At 48.8% G+C, this 23,125-nt stretch overlaps 1 protein-coding gene across 1 annotated transcript in view; it reads left to right on the top strand.

Annotated features, from left to right (window-relative positions):
* CDC45 (cell division cycle 45) overlaps positions 1–23,125 on the top strand; it is a 428,728-nt gene that overhangs the window by 333,071 nt on the left and 72,532 nt on the right. The window contains exon 16 of the mRNA XM_086942644.1: positions 10,396–10,514. Coding sequence (XP_086798770.1) covers positions 10,396–10,514 — 119 coding nt within the window. The remainder of the gene's footprint in view (positions 1–10,395; positions 10,515–23,125) is intronic.

Below are 23,125 nucleotides of genomic sequence, written 5' to 3'. Positions count from 1 at the left end.
GACTATAGACTTGTTTGCAGACGACGAAAACAAAAAATGCCACACCTTCGCGTCCAGATTCCACCGGCCAGGGACGCAGGGGAATGCTCTCTTGATGGATTGGTCAGAGACTCATTTCCTCCCCTATCGCTGATCCCAAAGGTGGTTTCCAAGCTCCTCCGGTCAAACATGGAGATGATTCTAATAGTTCCGGACTTTCCACGGCAGTGGTGGTACCCGGACCTTCTACATCTGTCTGCGTGTCCACACAAACGGCTAACTTGCAGACCAGACTTGTTGAGCAAGATGAACGGGAGGATTCTGCATCCCAACCTTCCGTCCCTGAACCTGACAGCATGGCTCCTGCAGTACGGACATCTGAACCTGCCTCCTGAATGTATGCACATTTTAAAAGAAGCTAAGAGGCCTTCCACAAGAGCGTCTTCTGCGTTCAAGTGGAAAAGGTTTTATATGTGGTGCAGGAAGCGTCATCTTGACCCTACTACGGGGCAGGAGGAGGTTGTTCTACCGTACCTCCTTTCCCTAGCAACATCTGGGTTGAAGTATGCTTCCATTAGAGTACATCTGTCCGCCATTGTGGCGTATAGGAAATCACCAAGCCAAACTTCTTTCTTTCAAGTTCCAGTGGTCAAGGATTTCCTTCAGGGGTTGAAGAAAGTCTATCCCCCTGTGCCGAATCCTTCTCCTCCTTGGGAGTTGAAACTGGTTCTATCCAAGTTGATGGGGCCTCCTTTTGAGCCCATCCACAAAGCCTCATTGCAACACCTCTCTTGGAAGGTTGCGTTCTTGGTGGCAATTACATCAGCGCAAAGAGTAAGTGAGATACAAGCGCTGTGTACAAAAGAACCCTACACTGTTTTCCACCACAACAGAGTAGTCTTAAGAGCACATCCATCCTTTTTACCTAAAGTGGTCTCTGATTTTCATATTAATCAGTCCATTTCTCTTCCATCCTTTTTTCCAAACCCTGCGACCCCTGCTGAGCGGTCTCTGCACTCTTTAGATCTCAAGAGAGTGCTTAAGTTTTATTTGGAAAATACCAAAAGTATTAGGAAGACGGATCAGCTCTTTGTCAACTATGGTTCAATGAGAACAGGCTTTCCAGCTGCCAAAAGATCCATCTCCAGATGGATTGTTTACTGTATTAAATTGGCTTACCAGCTGGCGGGCAAACCATTACTGTTGTCACCTAAAGCACACTCTACTAGGGGGAAAGCGGCCACAGTAGCTTTCTTACATGATGTCCCTATGTCTGAGATTTGCAAGGCTGCAACCTGGAGATCAGTTCACACCTTTACAAGGCATTACTGTCTTGAATCTGATTCCAGGACTGATACTCAAGTAGGACAAGCCTCTTTGAGGAATCTATTTGGGTAGCCTGCGACCTGTACAAGCTTAGTTTTTCTAGGCTTAGTATTGATATTACTGTTTTCATTATTCCTTTGCCCGCAGGGAGATGAGGTGAGGCTCGCTATTCTATTCTAGTGCTTATGACTATTGATGAGGATCCCCTGGAAGAGAAGGATTAGTTACTTCCCTGTAATCCTAGTTCTCTTCCAGGGGTATCCTCATCAAAGTCATAAGCAACCCTCCTGCCTCCCCGGGCAAAGGATTATTTTAAGTTGGAGATATGGTTAACCAAAATGTTTCATGGTTTTTTCAGTCCCCGCAAAGAACTGACCTAACTGTCACCCCTGAGGCATGATGGGAAGCTGGGGGTCATGGGTGCCTTAAAGGCACAGTGTCAGTTTACTGCATGTTGATGCAGGTTAGCTTTTCAGTCTTCTTAGACTGTAGTTTTGCAATGCAGCCTGGGAGCTTCCTATGCTTTCAGTGTTTCATGAGAATTTCCACTGCTTTATGAGCATTAAAACAGTTCTAAAACAAAGCTGTTGTTGTCGCTCATGTTTATAATGCATGTTTGTTCATGGTTTATGGAAATTCTTTGCAGCATAATTCAGCTCTGGTGTTTATTAGGCTGCAATTGCTTATTTTTATATATATATATATATGTGTGTGTGGGGCACATATAATATAATGTTTCCGGGGTCCGGTGCATGGGCGGGAATATTCTAATGCTTATGACTTTGATGAGGATACCCCTGGAAGAGAACTAGGATTACAGGTAAGTAACTAATCCTTGTCGTACAGTGATTACTTTTATCACCACTTTTTTTTTTTTTTTTTTTTTTTTTACCCAGGAAATAAAAAAATAAAAATGCAGACTTCTTAACCAATAATTTTCTTTTTCCAGAATTAGAAAGTCTTGAGGGTGTACTTGTTTTTCCTAGTTGGTTTTGGGCACCCATCTTTCTCATAGGATCCTGCTTGCAGTCTTCTGTCGCGTTTTCGAACGTGCTAAAACAGCTGCATATATTGGACCCTGTGAGCTCAATTTCTATTTGTAAAGGACTTTCATTCCGAATAGATGAGATGTTGTTTGCTCTGGTGCAAGGAAGAGCAAGCCATTCTCATCTCATCGTAGACCTACAGATACTCCCTCCACGTTTACAGGCCAATATTTACCAACATTATCAGACTCTCCACCACCTCATGTCTTCCTTGTGGTTGACATTATAACTTTCGACGAGGTCCTGGTGCGAGGGACTGCCAAACTGAATAAACAGATGTCTGTTTAAACAATTTCCCCATCTGTGATATTCGAGACTCTACACCAGCTTCCAGACCTCTACTTCTATTGGTCCCTGACCTCTTAGAGCCTGCCATTGAGCTGTTGACACCACTCATAATAAAGCCTGCTCCGTCAGGACTTCAAAAGAAATACTGACCTTGGTATCAAGACCCTCTATTCCTCTGATCTGACCCTCCACCAGGCTCTGTGGTCATATTGGTGGCTAAGAAATACCATTCAACATCTCCATCATCATCATCTGCTCCTCCGGATAGAGAGCAGGAAATTGGACTCAGCAAAGTGTGCCGCACTGTAGCAACATAATTAAAAGCAGCCAGCGCTACAGCTCTCTTAAGCAGATATGACAGAGCCCTTCCAGCATTTTGCTGATCTTCTTCCAAAAGACGAGAGAAGACTTCATGGATATAGTCAACAAGGGGCAATGGTATTTAATCAGGTGGTTAGTGCAGCAGCAGATTTTTCCCTACTAGCTGCACAGGGATGTTGTCATGGATTGACCCTTAAGGAGACCTGCTTGGCTCCAATTGACATACCTTAAGCTGGAGTCGCAACAACGCATTCAGAATTTGCCATTCTCAGGTTGCACACTTTTTGGAAGTCATGCTGACCCTGAAACGGTGAGAATGAAAAGCAAAATGGAGTCCCTCAAAGAAGTGGGTCTAGAGAAACCAAAAGAACAAAGAAAATCGTTCCCACCTTACCAGCGTCTGTTTTGTTCTCAGAGGGTCAAACGCCTCAGTGGTACACAGGTAGATCTCAGCAGCAGCACCACAGATTGTCCCAGCAACAGGGTAAACAGACAAGAGGACGCTCTACCCACCCGCCTGCCCAAGGGGGTAGACCAGCAACAGGATCCAAGCCATGAGTCCTCACTTCCCCCTCTTCTATTACCTACTCCGGTCGGGGGAAGCATTTCTTATTATCTGACTAACATACTACAAAGAAGCATGGGTTCTGAATATTGTGCAACATGGATATTGTCTCAGGTTCTCCACTCTGCCACTGTCCATTCCTCCAAAACTGTCCAATTTCCATCTTACATTGCTCCAGTCAGAAGTCAACATCTTCTTACTGAAGAAGGCAGTGGAGTCCGTTCCTCGCAGTCAACAGGGGACAGGCATTTATTTCATGTACTTCCTGGTGAATAAGAAAGACAAAAACAAATTCAGACACATGCTGTATTTCAAAATAGCCAACATGTGGATTCGGCAAGAGAAGTTCTGGATGCTGGCATTACATCAAATCTAACCCCAATTTCACCAGGGAGATTGGCTTTGCTCCATTGACCTTCACAATGCATACTTTCACATTCCAGTTACCAGTAAGCATCTCAGTTGTAAGATTTGTTGTGGGAAAGGACCATTATGAGTAACAGTACACAGTACTTAAATTTTGCCTAAAGTCAGCACCCAGCACATTTCCAAAGTGCATGGCAGTGTGGGCAGCCCATCCAAGAAAGCACCGAAACTTCATCTACCCATAACTAGACGACTGGATCATAAAGACGTCAAGGTCTCAAGAAGTCCAACTTTAATTGAATTGGACATGTGATCTCCTCCTTGTGCTTCCTGCTCAAGACTGCATGGAGATCCTCAAGGAGGCTAAGTGGCCTTCAACCCTTTCCTCATAGGCCTTCAAGTGGAAGAGTTTATGCATTTGGTGTTCCTCTAAAGAACGTGGACCCTACTATGTGCCAAGATTATGGCATTCTTCCATTCCTTTTACACTTGAATAAATCTGGTTTACAATCCTCTTCTATAAAGGTTCACCTGGCACCTCTTGCTGCCTACAGAAAATGTCCCTTACTAACCTATTTTTTTTTTTATCCCGGTAACAAAGGATTTTTAGGAAGTGTTCAAGGGGTTCTCTCCCATTAGGCGTCCTTCGCCTCCCTGGCAACTAAACATTGTCCTTTCACGTCTTATGCAGGATCCCTTTGAGCCTCCCTGCAGCCCCTTTCTTGGAAGACCGCTTTCCTTGTAACAATAACATCAGCTCGCAGCGTTAGTGAGCTTCAAGCCCTGTGTTCTCACAAACCATATACAGTCTTCCACTTCAAGAAAGTGGTCATGAGGACTCACCCAAAATTCCTATCTAAGGTGTTTTTGGACTTCCATGTCAACTACGCCATCTCATTACCAACATTTTTTCAGAATCCGTCTACTCCAGTTGAAAGAACTCTTCCCTGGATATGAAATGAGTTTTTAAATTCTATCTTAATAAAACACGAGACATCCACGGATCGAAACAATTGTTTATCAACAACGACCCGGTCCGTATATCGACAGGGTACCAACTGCTTGTGCCTGTCGCGCCTGAACATTATTCCGGTCCGTACAGGTATAGCCTATTCCAAGTAATAAATTTCCAGATGGATAATTTCCTGTATTTGCTTGTGCCATCAAAAAGCTAACAAAACACTATCAGCTAAACCTAAAGCACACTCCACTAGAGGTAAATCGGCTAATGCCGCTTTAATGAGAAATCTCCCTACAGCGAATATTTGCAAAGCAGCCACATGGAGATCAGTTCACACATTCACCAAGCACTATTGGCTGGACTCTGATGCCATAGCCAGCGCACTCCCCGCAAGCTTCCACGCTCCAACGTTCCGCTGAGCCCCCTGCCTGGGTGTTCGAGGCTGCTGTCCTTGATTGGGCAAATTGTGTGGTGTGTCCCGATATTTGTTGCTAAATTGTTGACCCGTTTTGTTTCTTAACTGTCCCGATTTACGTTGTTTAATTGTGCCCTGATTTCTGTTGTTCAATTGTGCCCGTGTTGTTGCTTAACTCTGCCCCGATTTTCGGTATTCACTTGTGCCCAGTTCCTGTTGTTCAATTTGTGCCCCGGTTCTCGTTGCTTAACTGTGCCCCGATTCCTGCTGTTTTCTGTGGCCCTGTTTTCCTTGGTTCTGTGCACTGTTTTGTTTTACTGTCCCTGCCCCTCTCTCTTCCCCTCGCTGTTCCTGCGGCCCCTCCCCCCTGCCCTTGCCCGTTTCCTGCCTCCCAGCTGAACGTCCCGTCCCTCGCCTCCATAATGACGATCGCTGTGTTGTCGCTCGCAGCAGACGCACCGCTGGCGCGCCAAAGCCAAGCCCGTCTGTGCCCGTCCACGACCCGACTGCGGCCAGCGCCAGGCACCCTAGATACCCTAGGCTCGCCGATATGACAACGCCACCCTCCTCGCTCTCAACCCCGGAAGACACCCTGACTGCCAGAGCTCCTCTTCTAACACCTCACACGTACCTTTTTCCTGCAGACACTGCCAACGCACCTGCTCCACCCACAGTGCCCCCACGTCAGCCGCAGGCTCCCGGGACGCCTGCACCACTGAATCCCTGACGTGCATCCTCCTCAACGTGCGCTTTCTCCAGACACGCCGTAGAGATTTGGGACCTGATAGACACCCTCGTGCCCAACGTCTTATTCATGGAGACCTGGACAACCGACTCCTCCAGCCCTGACATCGCCACCGCAATCCCCGAAGGCTACAAAATCCAGAGTAAGGACCGCCCAGGAGGAGGACTCGCCATCCCACACAAGACCTGCCTCCGACTCTCCACCTTCAGCAGGTGCAACCCCCACTCCAACACAGAACACCTCCACTTCCAGATCCAAACCTCCCCCAGGACCACACTATGTGGCACCCTAGTCTACAGACCTCCGGGACCCCACTCTCTGGCAATAACAGCTATCACCAACCTCATCGTAACCCCATGACATCACCTCCATGGACTACATGCTACTCGGAGACCTGAATTTCCACCTCTACAACCTCAGCGACCCCGACTCCTCACCCTCCTCGACAACCTCTCCAACCTCAGACTGAAGCAGCCAGTCAACACCTCCACGCACAGAGCAGGACACACCCTCAACCCCATCTTCGCAGGAAGATCAAACATCCACTTCTGCCACACCACGCAGCCTCCCTGGACCGACCACCACTGCGTGCACTTCACCTTCAACTCCACCACCGCACCCAGACTGGCCCCCCACCCGCCACAAAGGAACTGGAGCAACATCACAAAAGAAATCCTCAACGCCACCCTCCTCTTCGACCCCCCCCCCCCCCCACCATCACTGCCACTGACGCCAACTCTGCAGCCACCGAACTCCACAGTTGGATTTGCAGACCCCTCAAGAAGACCTGAGGAAGCCGGAAAACCACAGAAGACCTTAACAACCACAGGAGCGCCAGGAAGAAGTACCACCAGCTCATAAGGGACACCAAACAGACCTTCATCAAGAGCAAAATCGACGCTAACTGAACCAAAACCAAGGAACTCTTCAACGTCTTACAGCAATTCACCAACCCCCCCCCCCCCCCCCCAGCAAGACCAGACATTACACCTTCCCAGGAACTCTGCAACAAGCTCAGCTCCTACTTCCATCAGAAATCAAGGCCATCCACAACCACTTCAGCGACCAGACACCGTTCACCGCCCCTACCCCCTCCGATGACCACCAGCCGACTATAACCAGCTGGTCTCCCGCCACGGCTGAACTCATCACTGCAACCATAATGAAAACCTGGTCTGGAACCCCAACGGACCCCTGCCACCGCACATCTACCAGAGGGCCGCCATCGCCTCCGAACTACGACTGACCAGCCATGCCTCCCTTCAATCCGGCATCTACACCAACATTTGGAAGCGAGCAGAAGTAAAGCCCCTCCCCAAGAAACCCACTGCCGACCCCACAGACTTGAAGAACTATTGTCTCCCTGCTACCTTTCACCACCAAAGTCATCAAAATACTCGTGAATGCCCAGATGACCGCGTTCATCGAAGAAAACGCCATCCTAGACACCTCCCAGTCCAGATTCCTCAGCAATGACAGCACCGAGACCGCTCTCCTCGCTGCCACCGACTACATCCGCATGCTACTCGACCAGGGGCACACCGCAGCCCTCATCCTACTGGACCTTTCCGCAGTGTTCAACACCGTCTCACACCCCTCCCTCGCAGCCAGACCACACGACGCCGGGATACAGGGAACGGCCCTCAACTGGATCCATTCCTTTCTCATCGGCAGAACCCAGAGGATCGGACTCCCCACCCCTCCTAGCCTTCATCTCCGAACCCACAGGGATCATCGCTCAGCCCCAAACTGTTCAACATCTACATGGGCCCCCTCATCGCCATCATCAGACAGCACGCATTCAACATAGTACCTTACGCTGATGACGCCCAGCTCATCCTCTCCCTCCCAAAGAATCCAGATGGCACCAGGATCAGCTTCCAGGAAGGAATGAAGGACTTCGCGGCTAGGATGAAGGACAGCTGCCTGAAGCTCAACACTGGAAAAAACAGAGGTCCACATCCTGGGACCCTCTGCTTCCGCCTGAGACACTTGGTGGCCCTCCACCCTCGGGAGCCCCACACCCCGACAGACCACGCTTGGAACCTCTGCATCATCCTAGACTCCTCCCTCTCAATGACCCGCCAGATCAAGGCCGACGCTTACATCAGCTACAACAGCCTCTGCATCCTCCAAAAGACCTTCCATTGGCCCCCCCCCCCCCCCCCCCAGCCCAGAAAAACAGTCACCCACTCACTCATTACCAGCAGACTGGACTATGGTATCGCCCTCTACGCCGGCATCAACAAGACCCTCCTACACAAGCTCCATACCATCCAGAATGCCGTGGCCAGACTCATGGCCGGTACACCCCCTCCCCCTCCTCCCGGGCACGAACACATGACGCAACACCTCCGAAACATACACTGGCTCCCCGTCGAGAAGAGAATAACCTTCAAGCTTCTCACACACACCTACAAATCACTCCACAACATCGGACCCAAATTTCTCAACTAAAGAGTCTGCTTTCCATGCTCCCGAAATGAATCTCCGGTCCGCCGACCTCGCCCTAGCAGAGGTCCCCTGCATCAGTAGAAGCAGAGCAGGACGAAGGACGTACTCCTACATCGCAGCCAAGACCTAGAACGAGCTCCCAATCAGCACCAGAGGCTCCCCGAACCTGCACGCCTTGAGGAAGGACCTCAAGACCCTGCTCTTCGACTGAGTAGGAGCTTACCCCCCCTCCCACCCCCCACTCCTACCACCTTGAAACCCTCTGGGGTGAGTAGCACGCTCTATAAACCCCCTGATTGATTGATAGCAGACGCTTAAGTAGGCAGGCTTTCCTCCGAAATCTATTTGCTTAAAGGCTACCTTAGTTGATCCTCGGTCTTCTCCACCACTCTTAGTGGGAATGAGCTTGCTACTCTATTCAGTGCTTATGACTATAAATGGAAATCCCCTATGAGAGACAGAATAGTTTCTTTCCTGTAACCTCTGTTCTCTCTGTAGTCATAAGCAACCCTCCCTCCTTCCCAGTGGAGTGGGCAGAAGTATCCAGGAAATCTACGTATTATCATACATTGCCTTGAAAACAAACTGAAGCAACTGCCCCCTGCTTGGCATTATGGGATACTAGTAGTCTCTGGGTTCTTAAAGGCATAGTTTCATTTTTTAACCAAATAATGACAGCCTATGAGGCTTAACTGCCCTGCTCTCCTTCATCTCTATCCTAACAAAGGGTTTGTGAGGGAGATTGATGTGGTTTGCTAAATCTTGAAATTCTTCATAAATGCTTTAGTCTGGCCCTATTTTGACTTCATGATGAAGAATTTGGTCATTGTAGCCTATGTATATAGGCTGCATAATCTGTCTCTTAAGTGGCTTTGCAGGCCTTTCTGAAGAAAAGTCAAAGTCTACACTTAAGAAGATATATATTGAAGTGCTCCGGGGTCCCGCACATGGATGGAACTATTCAGTGCATAGGGACTATAATGGAAATTCCCCTACGAGAGAACAGGAGTTACAGGTAAGGTTCTATTCCTTCATCATCAATGTCAGTGAAATTCACAGGGTCAAAATGTCTGAAATTCTTTATTGACCAAAGAAAAAAGAATAGTCTGTGAAAGCCAGCCAGTCAGGGGAGTACTACTGAAAAAGAATTGATAAAAAAGCTTGAAAAGCACAGGCCAGATCCAAATGTATACTGTATCTCATTCGAGGTTCTAGTATTGGTCAAATGGTAACATTTCGTACAAAGAATACGAGCTGGTGCTTGGTTTGGATCATGAGAACAGACTGGCCTTCACTAGTAACAAATGTAAAGAATTCCTTGCTTAGCAAACTATCCAGTTATTTCTCACCGCAAGAGCTGAAACGCAAGGCTCTTGAGTGTATGAGGCAGGCACTTCCTGTGCGCAGTGTTAGCCTGACCAAGAAAACATGGCTGAAGCAGGTGACAACTACTCAAATACAGACCGAAAGCATTTTAAGTTTTTTTCCCACATTAATGCTTTTAAAAGCTAATGATGCCCAATAGGAAGTGGACTTAATGCGTATTCACCTCATTGGCTGCACTGCACACTGAGATAAGGTGGATAGGCTATGCAGCTTGCTGAATTAAATTTATCTAGCTAATTATGGCATTATAAAAGTGCTGATAAGTATCAACCTGGTGGTAATCTAGTGAGTATCTAAATCAATTAAAAATATCAACATGGATAACTGTAGCTAGAGTTAAGTCAAACAAATTCCATTTGAATATGGATGCACTGAGCTTCCAATATGGAAAAAGCATTGTCTGCAAAGATACCATATTTATGCAATAATTCTTTTTTTTAAATGGATTTTCATGGTGAGCTTCCTTTAGAGCTTTGGAACAAAGCTGGCTGGTTGGCTGATAATTCCACGTGAGTTTACAGTAGTCTGTTTTTTGTTTTCCAGACTAAGAACAAAAGATGCAAGCTTCTCCCACTTATCATGGCTGCGCCCCTTGATGTCGAAAAAGGAACTGTAATCATGGTTGGAATTCCTCCAGAAACCGAGAGCTCTGATAAAAAGAAGTGAGTCCTGGCTATTGCTTCTATCAGCTTGAGGTTGTTGCACGTACTTACCTCTCTAGCAAGATCTTTAGCTTTGCGTCTATCAGCAGGTGAGTGGGCTGTTCAGTAGTCATAAACTACGTAAAGTGTAGGTTGCATAGTATTCCGTTGTGTACACCGTCTACCCTTGGGATCACCTCTAATCTGATGAGAAACCTTGCAGGCTAAGAAGGGTTTTTTATCTGAAGGAATGTTGATGCATACAGCTCCACAGTACAGTCTCAAATAAGAATGGTGGAAGATAGAACGTTGGCCTTGAGTGAGAGTAAACCACCTCCAGAGTTAGGAATCTGGGACAGCACTAGCCTGAGGTAATCACTTATTTTAGAGGATAATGTCTAATAATGTCAAATTAGTAATTTCTTAGTATCGGTCATGTGGTATTTATGTCAAGCCAATTTTTAAGATCTTCACCTGTTTTATGAGCAATAATAAAGACCATGACAATCAGCAGAGAACCGGTCAGTGCCAAAGTAAGGTTTGAACCTATACAGAATTGATGTCTGTGACTATTAGTGATTTGTGTACACTGTAGGAGCAGTGCTTGATGGTGCTAAAAATGGACTGTGGATGCACACTATCTTGTGTGTCCGCTTCAGATCTACGTGAGATGCATATATGGAAAACCCACATTAAGGTGGAAGAGGGATATGCTATTTACCAAACTTAAACCCCTAAAAATGAGTTTTGGGTGATCTTTAAAAATTGATCCACTGTTGCCTTGGTTAATAGAACATTATGATAGCTACTTCTAACTGCAGATTCTGCATAGACGTCAGTTCAGTCTCCAGCATCTTCTGCCTCAAAAACGTGTTAGGGTGTCCTTTCTAGCTCACAGCAACCCTGTTGGATGCAGGATACGATATTTCATCCAAGGTTAACAAGCGATCACTTTGGACAGGTGGGTCCCTCAAATTATACGAGGCTATGCCCTCCCATTTCTTTCCACCCACTGCACCTTCCACCTCCATCAGGCAGCTGACGGAGGACCAGATGTCCGTCTTGCAGCAGGAAGTGCAGGTGCTTTTGTCCAAAAGGTGCATAGAAAGGGTTGCAGCATAGGAAGTAGGAGATGGGTGTTACTGCGGCTACTATTTGGTGTCCTGTTTTAGATCTCTGCCCTCTCAACGCCTTCCTGCAGAAGGCCAAATTTAAGCTGCTGATGCTAGCCCAGTTCCTGCTGACGCTATCCCATGTCCTGCCTGCTGTAGACCACGGAGACCGGTGGTTTAAGACCTACAGGGCGCTTACTTCCATATCACTGCCCTGCAGGCCCACATGCGCTAACTGCGGTCAACAGTGGTCAAGAAGAATTTTCAGTTTTCAGTGCTCCTTCTGTTTTCAGCCTCACTACTGTCCCTTCTGATGTTTACTGGTGGTGGTTGCAGAACACTTTCGGAGGTTGGGGGTACTGGTATTCCCTACCTCGAGAACTGACTATTGAAGGCAGCCTTGCCCCAGCCTGTCATCCACCATCTACAAATGATGGCGAACCTCCTTATATCATTGGGGTTCACAAACACTTGCAGAAGTAATATTAGACTCTGCAGATCCTCCTTTTCATCACATCCATTCTGAAAACTGTACGGTTTCATGCCTTTCTCCTTGAGCGGAGAGTTCAGGACATTTGGGCTATGATCCTGATATTTCAGTCTCTTCCTGGGTATCAGTGCAGATGACTCTGAGGTTGTTGGCTTCCTGCATCCTGCTGTTGAGATATGCCATATGACATATGCAAGCTCTGCAGTGGGACCTAAAGTCACTGTGAGCGCAGCATGTGGGGAATCTGTCAGAATGTGTCCAAATTTCGGGGGCGGTTGCCAGAAATCTACAGTGGTGGCAGCGGCCTGAGCTTGGTCTAGTGATAGACCACTTTCCTTACCCCACCTAGATTTTACAGTGGTCAGTGATGTATTGCTTCTGGGTTGGAGAGGCCAATTGGGAGAGATTGTGTCTCTAGCGAAAGTTCAACCCACATCAATTTGATGAAACTGAAGGTGTTTCTTTTGGCAACAAAGGCCTTCCTGCCCACTATCAGAGGAAGGCAGGTACAGCTGCTGACAAATCACACCACTGCATGTGGGGCTGCAACAAGCTGGAAGGGGTGGGTTCTTAGGTCCTTTGCGAGAAGGCGTTATACCTCTGGAAGTGGCAGGAATGCCTGGGAGTGTCTCTGGTGGTGAACCCCCTGGCGAGATCTCTTAACATCAGCACAGACCAGCTCAGCTGCCGACTTTTAGCGGTCCACAAATGGTAGTTACACCCGGAGGTGTCACCCTGGGTCCTCCATTACTTGGAAGAATCCTGGCTCGATCTTTTTTCCACTGCCAAGAACGCAAAATGCCAGTACTCTTGCTTATTGGAGTGCCCAAGAAGGCTCTTTCAGAGAGAATCCTTCAGCCTAGAGATGAGCTTGGGACTCCAGAGAACCTTCCTGCCTCCCCTTCCCCGATTTCTGTAGAGAATTAGGAACAACTGTTTAAGTCTCCCAGTGCCACCAGATTAAGCCAGGACCCTGTGGTACCTAGAACACCTGGACATGAGCATCTATCCTCTGAGCAAATTGCCACTTCATGAGTATTGTATGTCGCAGGGCAGGGTGTTGCACGCAGGCCTGGGCAATCTACACCTCCATGCTTGGAGACGTGGATCCTGGGCCCACTGTGCCACTGGAATCAAGCTATCCTGGCTGATGAGGGGTGAAACCCCGAAACCTGTCCTAGGATGCTTGTTTCCGGTCCAGGGAGGACCTGGCTTGGCAGTTCGGGCTGGACTGTTCCCATGAGGCACAGGGTCAAGACTGATTTGCATATGGCCAGGTCTAAACTGGGGTGGCATGGTGAGCATAAGAATGATGGATTTAACCCAGATCTCTTGACTGGGGGTGAATGTTTTTATTTGTTCTGCATTCCATCCATCAATTGTGTCTTTTGCTTTCTCGCCCTAAGTGCGCCAGGTATGCCCAAATGTGGGTCCTGGGCTCACTGTGCAACTGGAATCAAGCTATCCTGGCTGATGAGGAGTGAAACCCTGAAACCGGTTCTAGGATGCTCGTTTCCGGTCCAGGGATCACCTGGCTTGGCAGTTCAGGTAGGACTGTTCCCATGAGGCACAGGATCAAGACTGATTTGCATATTGCCAGGACTAAACTGGGGTGGCATTGTGAGCAAAAGAATGATGGATTTAACCCAGATCTCTTGACTCTGGGTGAATGTTTTGATTTGTTCTGCATTCCGTCCAATTGGGTTTCGTTTGGAGTTGGAGTGGCGGCAGTTCACCTCATTTTACCTTCCACCTGAGGTCGTTTGTCATCTTGGCAGCAAGGCATCCCTCTACAAACTCAATGTATGCCAGTCATTGGAACAAATGTGTGGCTTCGTGCGGCACCTGCCAAATTGAGCCACTACAAGTCAAGTTGTTTTGTTTTTGCACTTGGCTCGGCAAGGACGTATTTGGGCACTAGTAAAAACTATTTCTCCGCGGGGCGGAGCTTGCTGGCGTCCATGCAAGACGTGTGAGAGCTGAGCTCCTCGCCTTAGCTCCTTTAATATTCGTCAAATTGATCCTTTTTGGTGCCTCACTGTCCTCAGCGAGGGCGGATTCTGCTTCTACGACCCCTAGGGCTGCTGGGGGCACCTTTCCTGATCGAAATCGGTGGTGGCATCGATCAACGGACCGGCGGAGTTTGGAGTTGCGGACCAGGCCGCAATCCGCGGACTATCCTTGGGGGCTGCCCGCCCTACGTAACGCTACGTGCGGCGTGAGGTTGCTGTGTGGCCTCGATCTGCCGGACTGCCTTCTACCCTGTGCTGATTCTGGACCGATCCTCGCCAGTGCTGGCTCGCTGTTGCCCCTCTGCCTCGTGTGTGTTTGCTGTAACTCCTGGGTGGAGACCTGGGGCTCCCCGGTGTGGACTACGGACCGGACCGCGGGAAGTTGCGCCTTACGGCTGCCGGTTGGCGGGCTCCGCCGCTACTCTGATCGGCCTGAGGACTGGAGAGACACTGGTGTTGGGCTGTGTGCTTTGGTGTGTACTGGCGTTTCTCGACACCCTGCGGTGTGACCTGCACCGAGTCTGGAGTTTGGCTTTCTTCCCCTGGACTAGTCTGTACCACGCGGCTCGCGGCCGCCGTCTTTGACCTCCATTCCTTGCTGCGCACCGGTCTGCTTCGCGGAGTTCGCTCCCCCCGGCTCTCCCCCTACATCGAGCCGCCTCTTGCTCCTTGCTTGGCACATACTCTGTGAACTCTGCCATGGGGAAAGGGGACAGAAATCAGCCGAAGCTCACGTTTGAGCAACGGAGGTCGAAGGGCGCGGAGGGTGCTCCTCCGGAAACATCATCACAGGCGGCGGAGGGCTCGCTCTGTGCGGACATTCGTGAAATGCTCGGCGCCATGGAGAAAGGCCTGCAGGACAGCATGTCAGCGATCGGCTCGAAAATCGACGCCTTATCATTCCGTATGGACAGGATGTCCGAGAGAGTGGACAAACATGTGGAACGTTTGGACATGGCGGAGCGTAGGCTGACGGAGGCGGAGGAGGCCCAAACGGAGTGGGATAAGGACCGTAAGCAATTCGGCCGCCTCCTCCAAGTCATACAGGACAAAACGGAGGATCTGGACACGCGTTCACGGCGCTCCAACGTCCGCATCACGGGGGTTGCGGAATCCACCAACACCGGAAAGATGGAACTGTTCGTCGAAGTTGCTTCACAAGCTCCTAGGGGAGGACGTCTTCTCCCCCATGTTTATTGTTGAGAGGGCCCATCGCACTCTCGGTCCCAAACCGCAGCCTGGCCTCCCTCCGAGACCAATCATTGCAAAACTTTTGAACTACAGGGACCGCGACCTGGCCCTCCGTCTGGCGAGGGAGAAGGGGGAATTGCAGTTTGAAGGAATGAACATCTCCCTCTATCCTGACTTCACAGCTAGGGTGCAAGAGGAGCGGAAGCGATTCGCCCCCTACAAGAAACAGATGAGAGACATGGGGCTCGACTACGCCATGCTATACCCGGCGAGACTCCGGATCAATAAACAAGGACATTCGCATTTTTTCACCGACCCGGCTGATCTGAAAAAATCGCTTAAGGAATGGGCCAGAGAACAGCGCAACAGCCCGAGGGATCAGCGTACGGAGGATGAGGAAGCTGTGTCTTTGGAGGGTCAGGGCTGAACTGTCCCTGGCTGTGTAGCTTGGCTTGGCTACTTCACCGCGACTGTATGTATTGCATTCCAGTTCTCGATGTGTCTCTCCTTTGCCACCATAACTTTTTGGTTGTGACTCTTGAATTGCCTGGCTCGTGGTGGTGCCACGACCTGGGGCTCGAACTTTTGTTGCTTTCCTTCTGTTATCGGGGGGGTTGCTCCCGGTGGCACGTGGGGACTGTTTCTTCACCACTCTGCTTGTTCTGCTGCTGGGGCTTATGTGGGGTGCCGAACGCAATGGGGGTGGGGCTGGGAGCAACGACTGTATCTGGCCCTTGTTGGAGAGTATAGTGATCTGGTCAGAACCTCTGCCCCTGCGCTTTTGGCTTTCCGACCCTCTAGGGGGTCCTGGGTTTGTAGTGGGGTGTTTCGGGTGGGCTCAGGGTGGGTAGTGCTATGCTCTGTCTGACCGGGTTGGGGTTGGTCGGCTGTGGGTGGGTGGTTGTTAGCTGTGTTTGTGTACTGCTGCTGCCATGCTGTTTGGGGTTCAGGGTTCGTCGGGTGGGGGGTTTGTTTTTGCTGACTACTGCACTGTGTCTGCCACACTATCTGCTCTGCGACATTTTACTTTCTAAACTGCCATGTCGACTGCTGAATCACTGAGTGCGGAGAGCTCCCTGGGCTCTCTGCGATTGCTGTCCTGGGGGGGCTTAACGATTTCCGCAAACTCAGGAAGGTCTTAGCCTATTTGCAACGCCATCACGTTGACCTTGCCTTACTGCAGGAAACACATCTGCCACTTTCCAGCACTATGTTGCAAGTGAGGGGCCTTGGCCCCGCTTGTGTCGCTGCGGGGTTTACAACGCATGCTAGGGGGGGTGCTCATATGGGCTAATCCCAAATCCCGACTGTCGCTGACCCGGGTGGCGGTAGACCCGGAAGGGAGGTTTGTGGTTGCACGTTGTGTTGGAAAGGATCATGATCTCCTGCTGGTGAATGTGTATGGCCCCAACTACGATTCCCCGGAGTTCTATTCTTCGCTTGCTGACAGCTGCAGGCAGTTTGTGGGCTCTAGAATGCTGTGGGGGGGGGGATTTTAACTTGGTGCTGAACCCGGACCTTGACAGATCTGCGGGCCCCCCTAGGTCCCCTGCAGCTTCCGCGTCCCTCCTTTTGTCGGAATGTGTGAAACTTGATTTACTTGATGTGTGGCGGCATAGGCACTCGGGGCGGGGTGGGTACACTCACTACTCGGCCTATCACAACATTCATACGCGCATAGATTATTGGTTTGTTTCCCGCTCTTTGCTAGATATGGTTAAGGATTGCACAGTTCTCCCGCGCACGCTGTCTGATCACTCGCCCTTGCTCCTGTTGCTGGTGGCTCCTCCCAGGAGGATTCCCCCCTTCACGTGGAGGTTCCCCCCGTACTCCCTCTTGGATGAGGTTTTCAGAGGGGAACTCGCCGAAGACATAGAGGCCTATTTCGCAACCAATGTGGGCTCCGTGGACAGCGTCCAAGTTCTCTGGGACGCATTTAAGGTTTACATAAGAGGAATGACTATGTCGAAGCATTCTGGGGTGCTCAAAGCTATCAGGAGACGCCTGCAGTTGCTAGAGACGCAGCTCGCTGATCTGGATAGTCAGGCGGTGAACTCGGGGGACGCAGCTGATACGGTCAAGCTTAAGTCCTTGCTAGATGAATTTCAGGAGGAAGCGGACAGGGAAATTAAACACATGGGCAAATACGCGACGGCGCGCGTGTATGGGGAACGGGAGCGGCCTGGTGCACTCCTAGCTAAACTTATGCGCAACAGTAGGCCCCCATTGGTTATCGAGGAGTTGGTGGCAGCTGCTGGGGCGGTGGTTACGGAGGAGCAGGATATCTTGGCGGAATTTCAAGCCTACTACACTGCCCTCTACTCCTCGAGGGATGCACACCTCGAGGACGAAATCGACGACTATTTGAGTTACATTCAAATGCCCTTCCTGGCTGACTGGCAGAGGGAGTTCCTTATGGCCCCCATTCAGAAAGAGGAGGTAACGGAAGCGCTGGGGGGCATGAGATCTGGTAGCGCACCTGGAGCGGATGGTCTCACGGTGTCCTTCTACAAGGCCTTTCAGGAACAACTGGTCCCGTACTTGATGCTCCTGTTCGATGACATTTGCCAGCAGGGCAGCATGTCGAAATCCATGCGAGAGGCGTTGCTTATTACCATCCCGAAACCTGGCAAACCCCTTAATCAGTGTGGCTCCTACCGACCGCTATCGCTGATAAATGTGGACGCGAAACTGTATGCTAAGGTGCTTGCGACTCGTTTGGCGTTGCTGGTCCCGGACCTAGTTGCTCCGGAGCAGGCTGGGTTTGTTCCCTCACGCAATCTCACTTATAATATACGCACGGTCCTAGGCACGATCCAGCATGTCAAGCACGAAAACAAAGCTGTGGCCATCTTCTTGGACATGGAGAAGGCTTTCGATTCTGTTGAGTGGTCGTTCATGCTGAGGGTCCTTCGTAAGTTCGGCCTAGGGGAACCGTTTCTACAAATGTTGGGAGCCCTATACTACAAACCCACTGCGAGGCTAAAGATAGGTAACCTGGTCACTGCTCCCATCGAGATTGGGACGGGCACGCGTCAGGGTTGCCCCCTCTCTCCGCTGCTGTATGCCATGGTAGCGGAACCTCTCGCCTGCGCTATACGAGAGTATCATCGGTTTGAAGGGATAAACTTTCCGACGTACCAGATCGGTATCTCAACATATGCGGATGACACTCTGCTATATGTCCGGGACCCGGAGACTAACCTCTCTGCGGTTCTGCGGGAGGTGGTGAGGTTCGGGGCTCTTTCGGGCCTCCGCGTCAACTGGAATAAATCAGTGGCGTTGCCCCTGACGCCGGTGACGCTCCCTTTCGACTCGGAGTACCCTCTGCAATGGACCACGGACTCTATCCGCTATTTAGGGATACGCATTCATACGGACCCGGAGGTCCTGATACGCGAGAATTATGGGGTTGCCTACTCCAAACTGGTGGATGATGTCGAAGTGTGGTCCAGGCTCCCGCTTTCCCTTATGGGCGGGATTGCACTCATGAAAATGGTGGTGCTCCCCAGATTCCTTTTCCTATTCGTGAATATACCGGTAGTCCTTTCCAAAGCCTTTTTCCGGCAACTTACCCAGACACTTGTCCGCCTGGCGTGGGGGGGCAAACAGCCGCGGGTGCAGTGGCAGACGCTCACCCTTCCGTACGAACAGGGAGGCCTTGGGGCTCCAGACCTGGAGCGATACTATCGGCTTGCTCAGGGTGCACATCTACATACGTGGATTCATGGGGATCCAGGTATCCCTCATGTGAAACTGGAGCGACTCTTCGCAGACCCCGTCCCGCTTCCGGCGACAGTATGTTATCCACCTGATAGAAGGGTCGGCAATCTGGACTCCATAGCTGCCACGAATCACGCTTGGCACGCACTGACTGGCTCCCGTGAGTGCACGCTGCTATATTCACCTTTGCTCCGTGTAGAATGGGCGGCCTGGTTGGCTCCATTGACGGAGAAGGGCGTCCTGAAGGCGCTACGTGACCTAGGCATTGTTACCATGGGAGATCTCTTCTCAAAGGGCACTCTGAAAACGTTGCAGCAGGTCCTTCAATCCTGTCCCGGGGCAACGCTGCTTCATAGTTTTCAATACCACAGAGTTCGTAGAGCGGCCCTCGCCGTTTTAGGCCCGGACCTAGCTGAACCGCCGGAAATGCCGGAACTTACCTATGTCATCAAGACCCCCTCATCTCGCAAACTGATCACAGCTCTTAGGTCACTGGGTGATAGACAACGGCAATATCCCCCCTCCAAGGCCCGCCTGGCCTGGCAGGCTGACCTCCAATCTCCCATCTCAGACGACATGTGGCGTTATTGTGCGACTAATACTAGGAAAATCTCGCTCAACGGTAGGCACCGCCTGGTGCATTTTAAATTCCTACAGCGTGTCTACTACACGCCGAGAGGTTGCACAGGTATGGCCTTAGGGAGTCGGCGGAGTGTGAGCGATGTCACTTTCACACAGCAGACTTTCTCCATATGGCCTGGACTTGTCCTGCCATACATAAGTACTGGGTAGAGGTCTTTGCGGACCTCAGCGCTATCCTTGGTGAGGTGATCTTGCCTAACCCGGCGCTCGCCTTACTCGGTTTTTCACAACCTCTTCCTGTGGCTATGCGGCGACTTGCGGACATGGCATTACTGACAGCAAAGCGGCTGATAGCTCTGTGCTGGATGCGGGGGCCAGTCCCTACTAAAAAACGATGGGAAACAGACCTGCTTTACTGTTGCACGCAATCGGAGGTGTATAGTGAACTCCTACCTCCGATGAGTAGACCCAAAAACTTTTGGGGTTTGTTTAGGGCGTTTCAAAGTTCGAAAGAGGATGGTGAGTCGGATCCAGAGAGTGTGGAGCTGGATGTGCTACAGGAGGAGGGGGCTGCGTCAGCTATGGATGAGGAGTGTGTCGGTTGAAGGCCTTAATGTTGTGACAGTGTGGTGAGTCGTGCCTGATTTTTGTGGTGTTTTGTGTTGGGGGTTGCTTGTGACGGCTGTTCTGGCTTGTGGCTACCGCTGTCCCCTTCCCAGAGCGTTATCCCGCCCTAGTGAGCATTTGCTTACCTCCCTTGGCTCAGCTGAGGGGTCCAGGGTTGTGGTGCAGAGTGGGAGGTGGGTGGTGGACACGGATTTAGGTAGTCTGGCTTGTTCTTCTTTCGGGGTGGGTGGGTTTGTTTTTGTCTGGGGGGGTCTCCTCCCCTTTATACACCTTTCCCTGGGTCCCCGTTGGTGATGCCCTCGACTCTGGGTATATACGCAGTACTTCCTGGGTGGCTATTTCGATCCTGCCAATCTGGCACGCCTAGCTGCACCTGGGTCTGATTTTGTTGGCGTTGTGGGGTGTGCATCCTGCTTATATGTTGTGATCATCCAAATGTAGCTGCTATGAACTATTGCCTCTGCACACTTGTTCCACACCTGCAGTTTCGCCGCCAGGCCCTCGGGCTGTTGGTCTTTACGGCTGTGTGACTTACCTTTACCCAGGGATTGGAGGGTGATTTTCTGATGCCGCCGGCCTCCGGTTTGTAGGCGATGCTGGCTGTGTATGTGACTTGAAGGTGTAATAAAGTATAAATTTAACAAAAAAAAAAAAAAATATCTATTTCTCCGCTTTTATTTTTTTAAATATTTTTTTGCGGTTACTGGATCAGCATTCTTTATCTAAGTCATCTGTGATGAGATTTTAGAAAGGTTTGCAACACTTGTTTCTCCACTCTGTGAACTGGGCTCTTCTCTTTCAGGGGATCCTCATCAATAGTCATAAGCACTGAATATTCCCGCCCATGTGCGGGACCCCGGAAACAATATAACAATATATATTAAAAAACATATATATCTTGCTCCCTATATATGTATGTACATATATTATTTTTCTCACACCAATGCAGCCCCAAAACCAAGGCTAGACAATGTATATATATTCACTGAAAAAACCATAGGTTATAGACCATATATAGTTAGGAATTCGCATTTACAAAACCTTATTTTACTCACACAAAACCATTGAAATTCCATATATAGTTAGTTGCACTAACTATATATCGCGCACCCGCAATCCACTGCTGATGATGTCACATATTACATCATTCATGACATGGTCAGTGACATCACTGATGACATCACTGATGACATCTCAAATGACATCACTGATGACATCTCAAATGACATCACTGATGACATCACTGATGACATCTCATTTGACATTACTGATCACATCACTGATGATATCATTCATGTGATAGATAATACGATGAACCTCTTCAGACTCTAATATAACCTTAGATACAATCAGTGTAAACAGACACTCGCAGACTCACTCATCCATGGAGTTACTCACACACCTAGTCAGTCATGCAAAGAATCAATCACACCTCCATTTCCTCAACTATACAGTTATACAAACTTTACTTATTCAAACTTATACTAACACATATTTACTCTCTTATACAATCCCTGATACAAGTTCACAATGATCCATACAGCCACTCACACATTCACTGGCTCTTATGCACAGTTATTTATATATGTCAACTCTCACATGTACTGTGTTTTACATATGTACTTACTTTGACATGTAGCACTGAGATATCTATTCACTCACCAATACACTCATGCACACAGTCAACCGCCCATACAGCAGTTTCCACATGCACTTTTGAAACCATACATCTAGTGAATCAACTGCTCACACATCTATGCACAGAGTCATACACCTCCCAGCCACCCACACACACACTCAGTCTCCCATACAAATACTTGGGCAACCAATCAATAACCCATATAGTTACTCATATAGCTACTTATCAACACATGCAACAGTTTACAGAACAACAGACATAATGATGCACAAATTAAGACAGTTTAGTCACTAACCCATGCACTCAGTGAGACACATTTAATCACTCTCATACAGTCAGTCATGCACCTACTAAATCCTTCATCCAGACACTTATACATCCACTCATTCTTCAATATGTAAGACATATTTTAACTTTACAGAAACATACAGTCACTGGATGTTGTCATCAGTGATGTCATTTGAGATGTCATCAGTGATGTCATCAGTGATGTCACTGACCATGTCATGAATGATGTAATATGTGACATCATCAGCAGTGGACTGCGGGTGCGCGATATATAGTTAGTGCAACTAACTATATATGGAATTTCAATGGTTTTGTGTGAGTAAAATAAGGTTTTGTAAATGCGAATTCCTAACTATATATGGTCTATAACCTATGGTTTTTTCAGTGAATTTTCAAGGTTTTGTAAATGCTAATTCCTAACTATATATGGTCTATAGCCTATGGTTTTTTCAGTGAATATATATATATATATATATATATATATATATATATATACATACATATATAAACATATATCATCTGTATATCTATATAAATACAAACATAAATGCATGCATACATATACTTATATGCATACAGATGCATGTTATTTACATGAAAGTTGAAAAAACACTAATAAAAGCAAAGCTAAAAAGCCACCTCATTACAAACAGAATGGCTTTAACTTAAACGAGGGCGAGATCTATTGCATTTTCAATGCTTGTTTACTTTGGTTCCATCAAGAAGGCATTCAGATGTGTCACACATTTGCCATAAATTCTGAATGTTAGCACTCTAGTTGCACATTAGATCACTGTAGTAAAGCTACTGCTCACCAGGGACGTCTGCTGCTGGTATTCAAAGTGCATGTTTCAGTCTGCATGTCGGAATTTTTTTAATGAAATAGAAGAGGATTTGAGAAGTCACTCAAAATGATCCCTAATTTTTCTTTCTGAAGCACTAATCATACTTTCTATGGCAAAATTAAC

Source organism: Lissotriton vulgaris, chromosome 11 (assembly GCF_964263255.1).
Source record: "Lissotriton vulgaris chromosome 11, aLisVul1.2, whole genome shotgun sequence".
NCBI lineage: Eukaryota > Metazoa > Chordata > Amphibia > Caudata > Salamandridae > Lissotriton > Lissotriton vulgaris.
The sequence above is the reverse complement of the archived record's forward strand: the minus strand, read 5'-3'. Positions and strand labels throughout refer to the sequence as shown.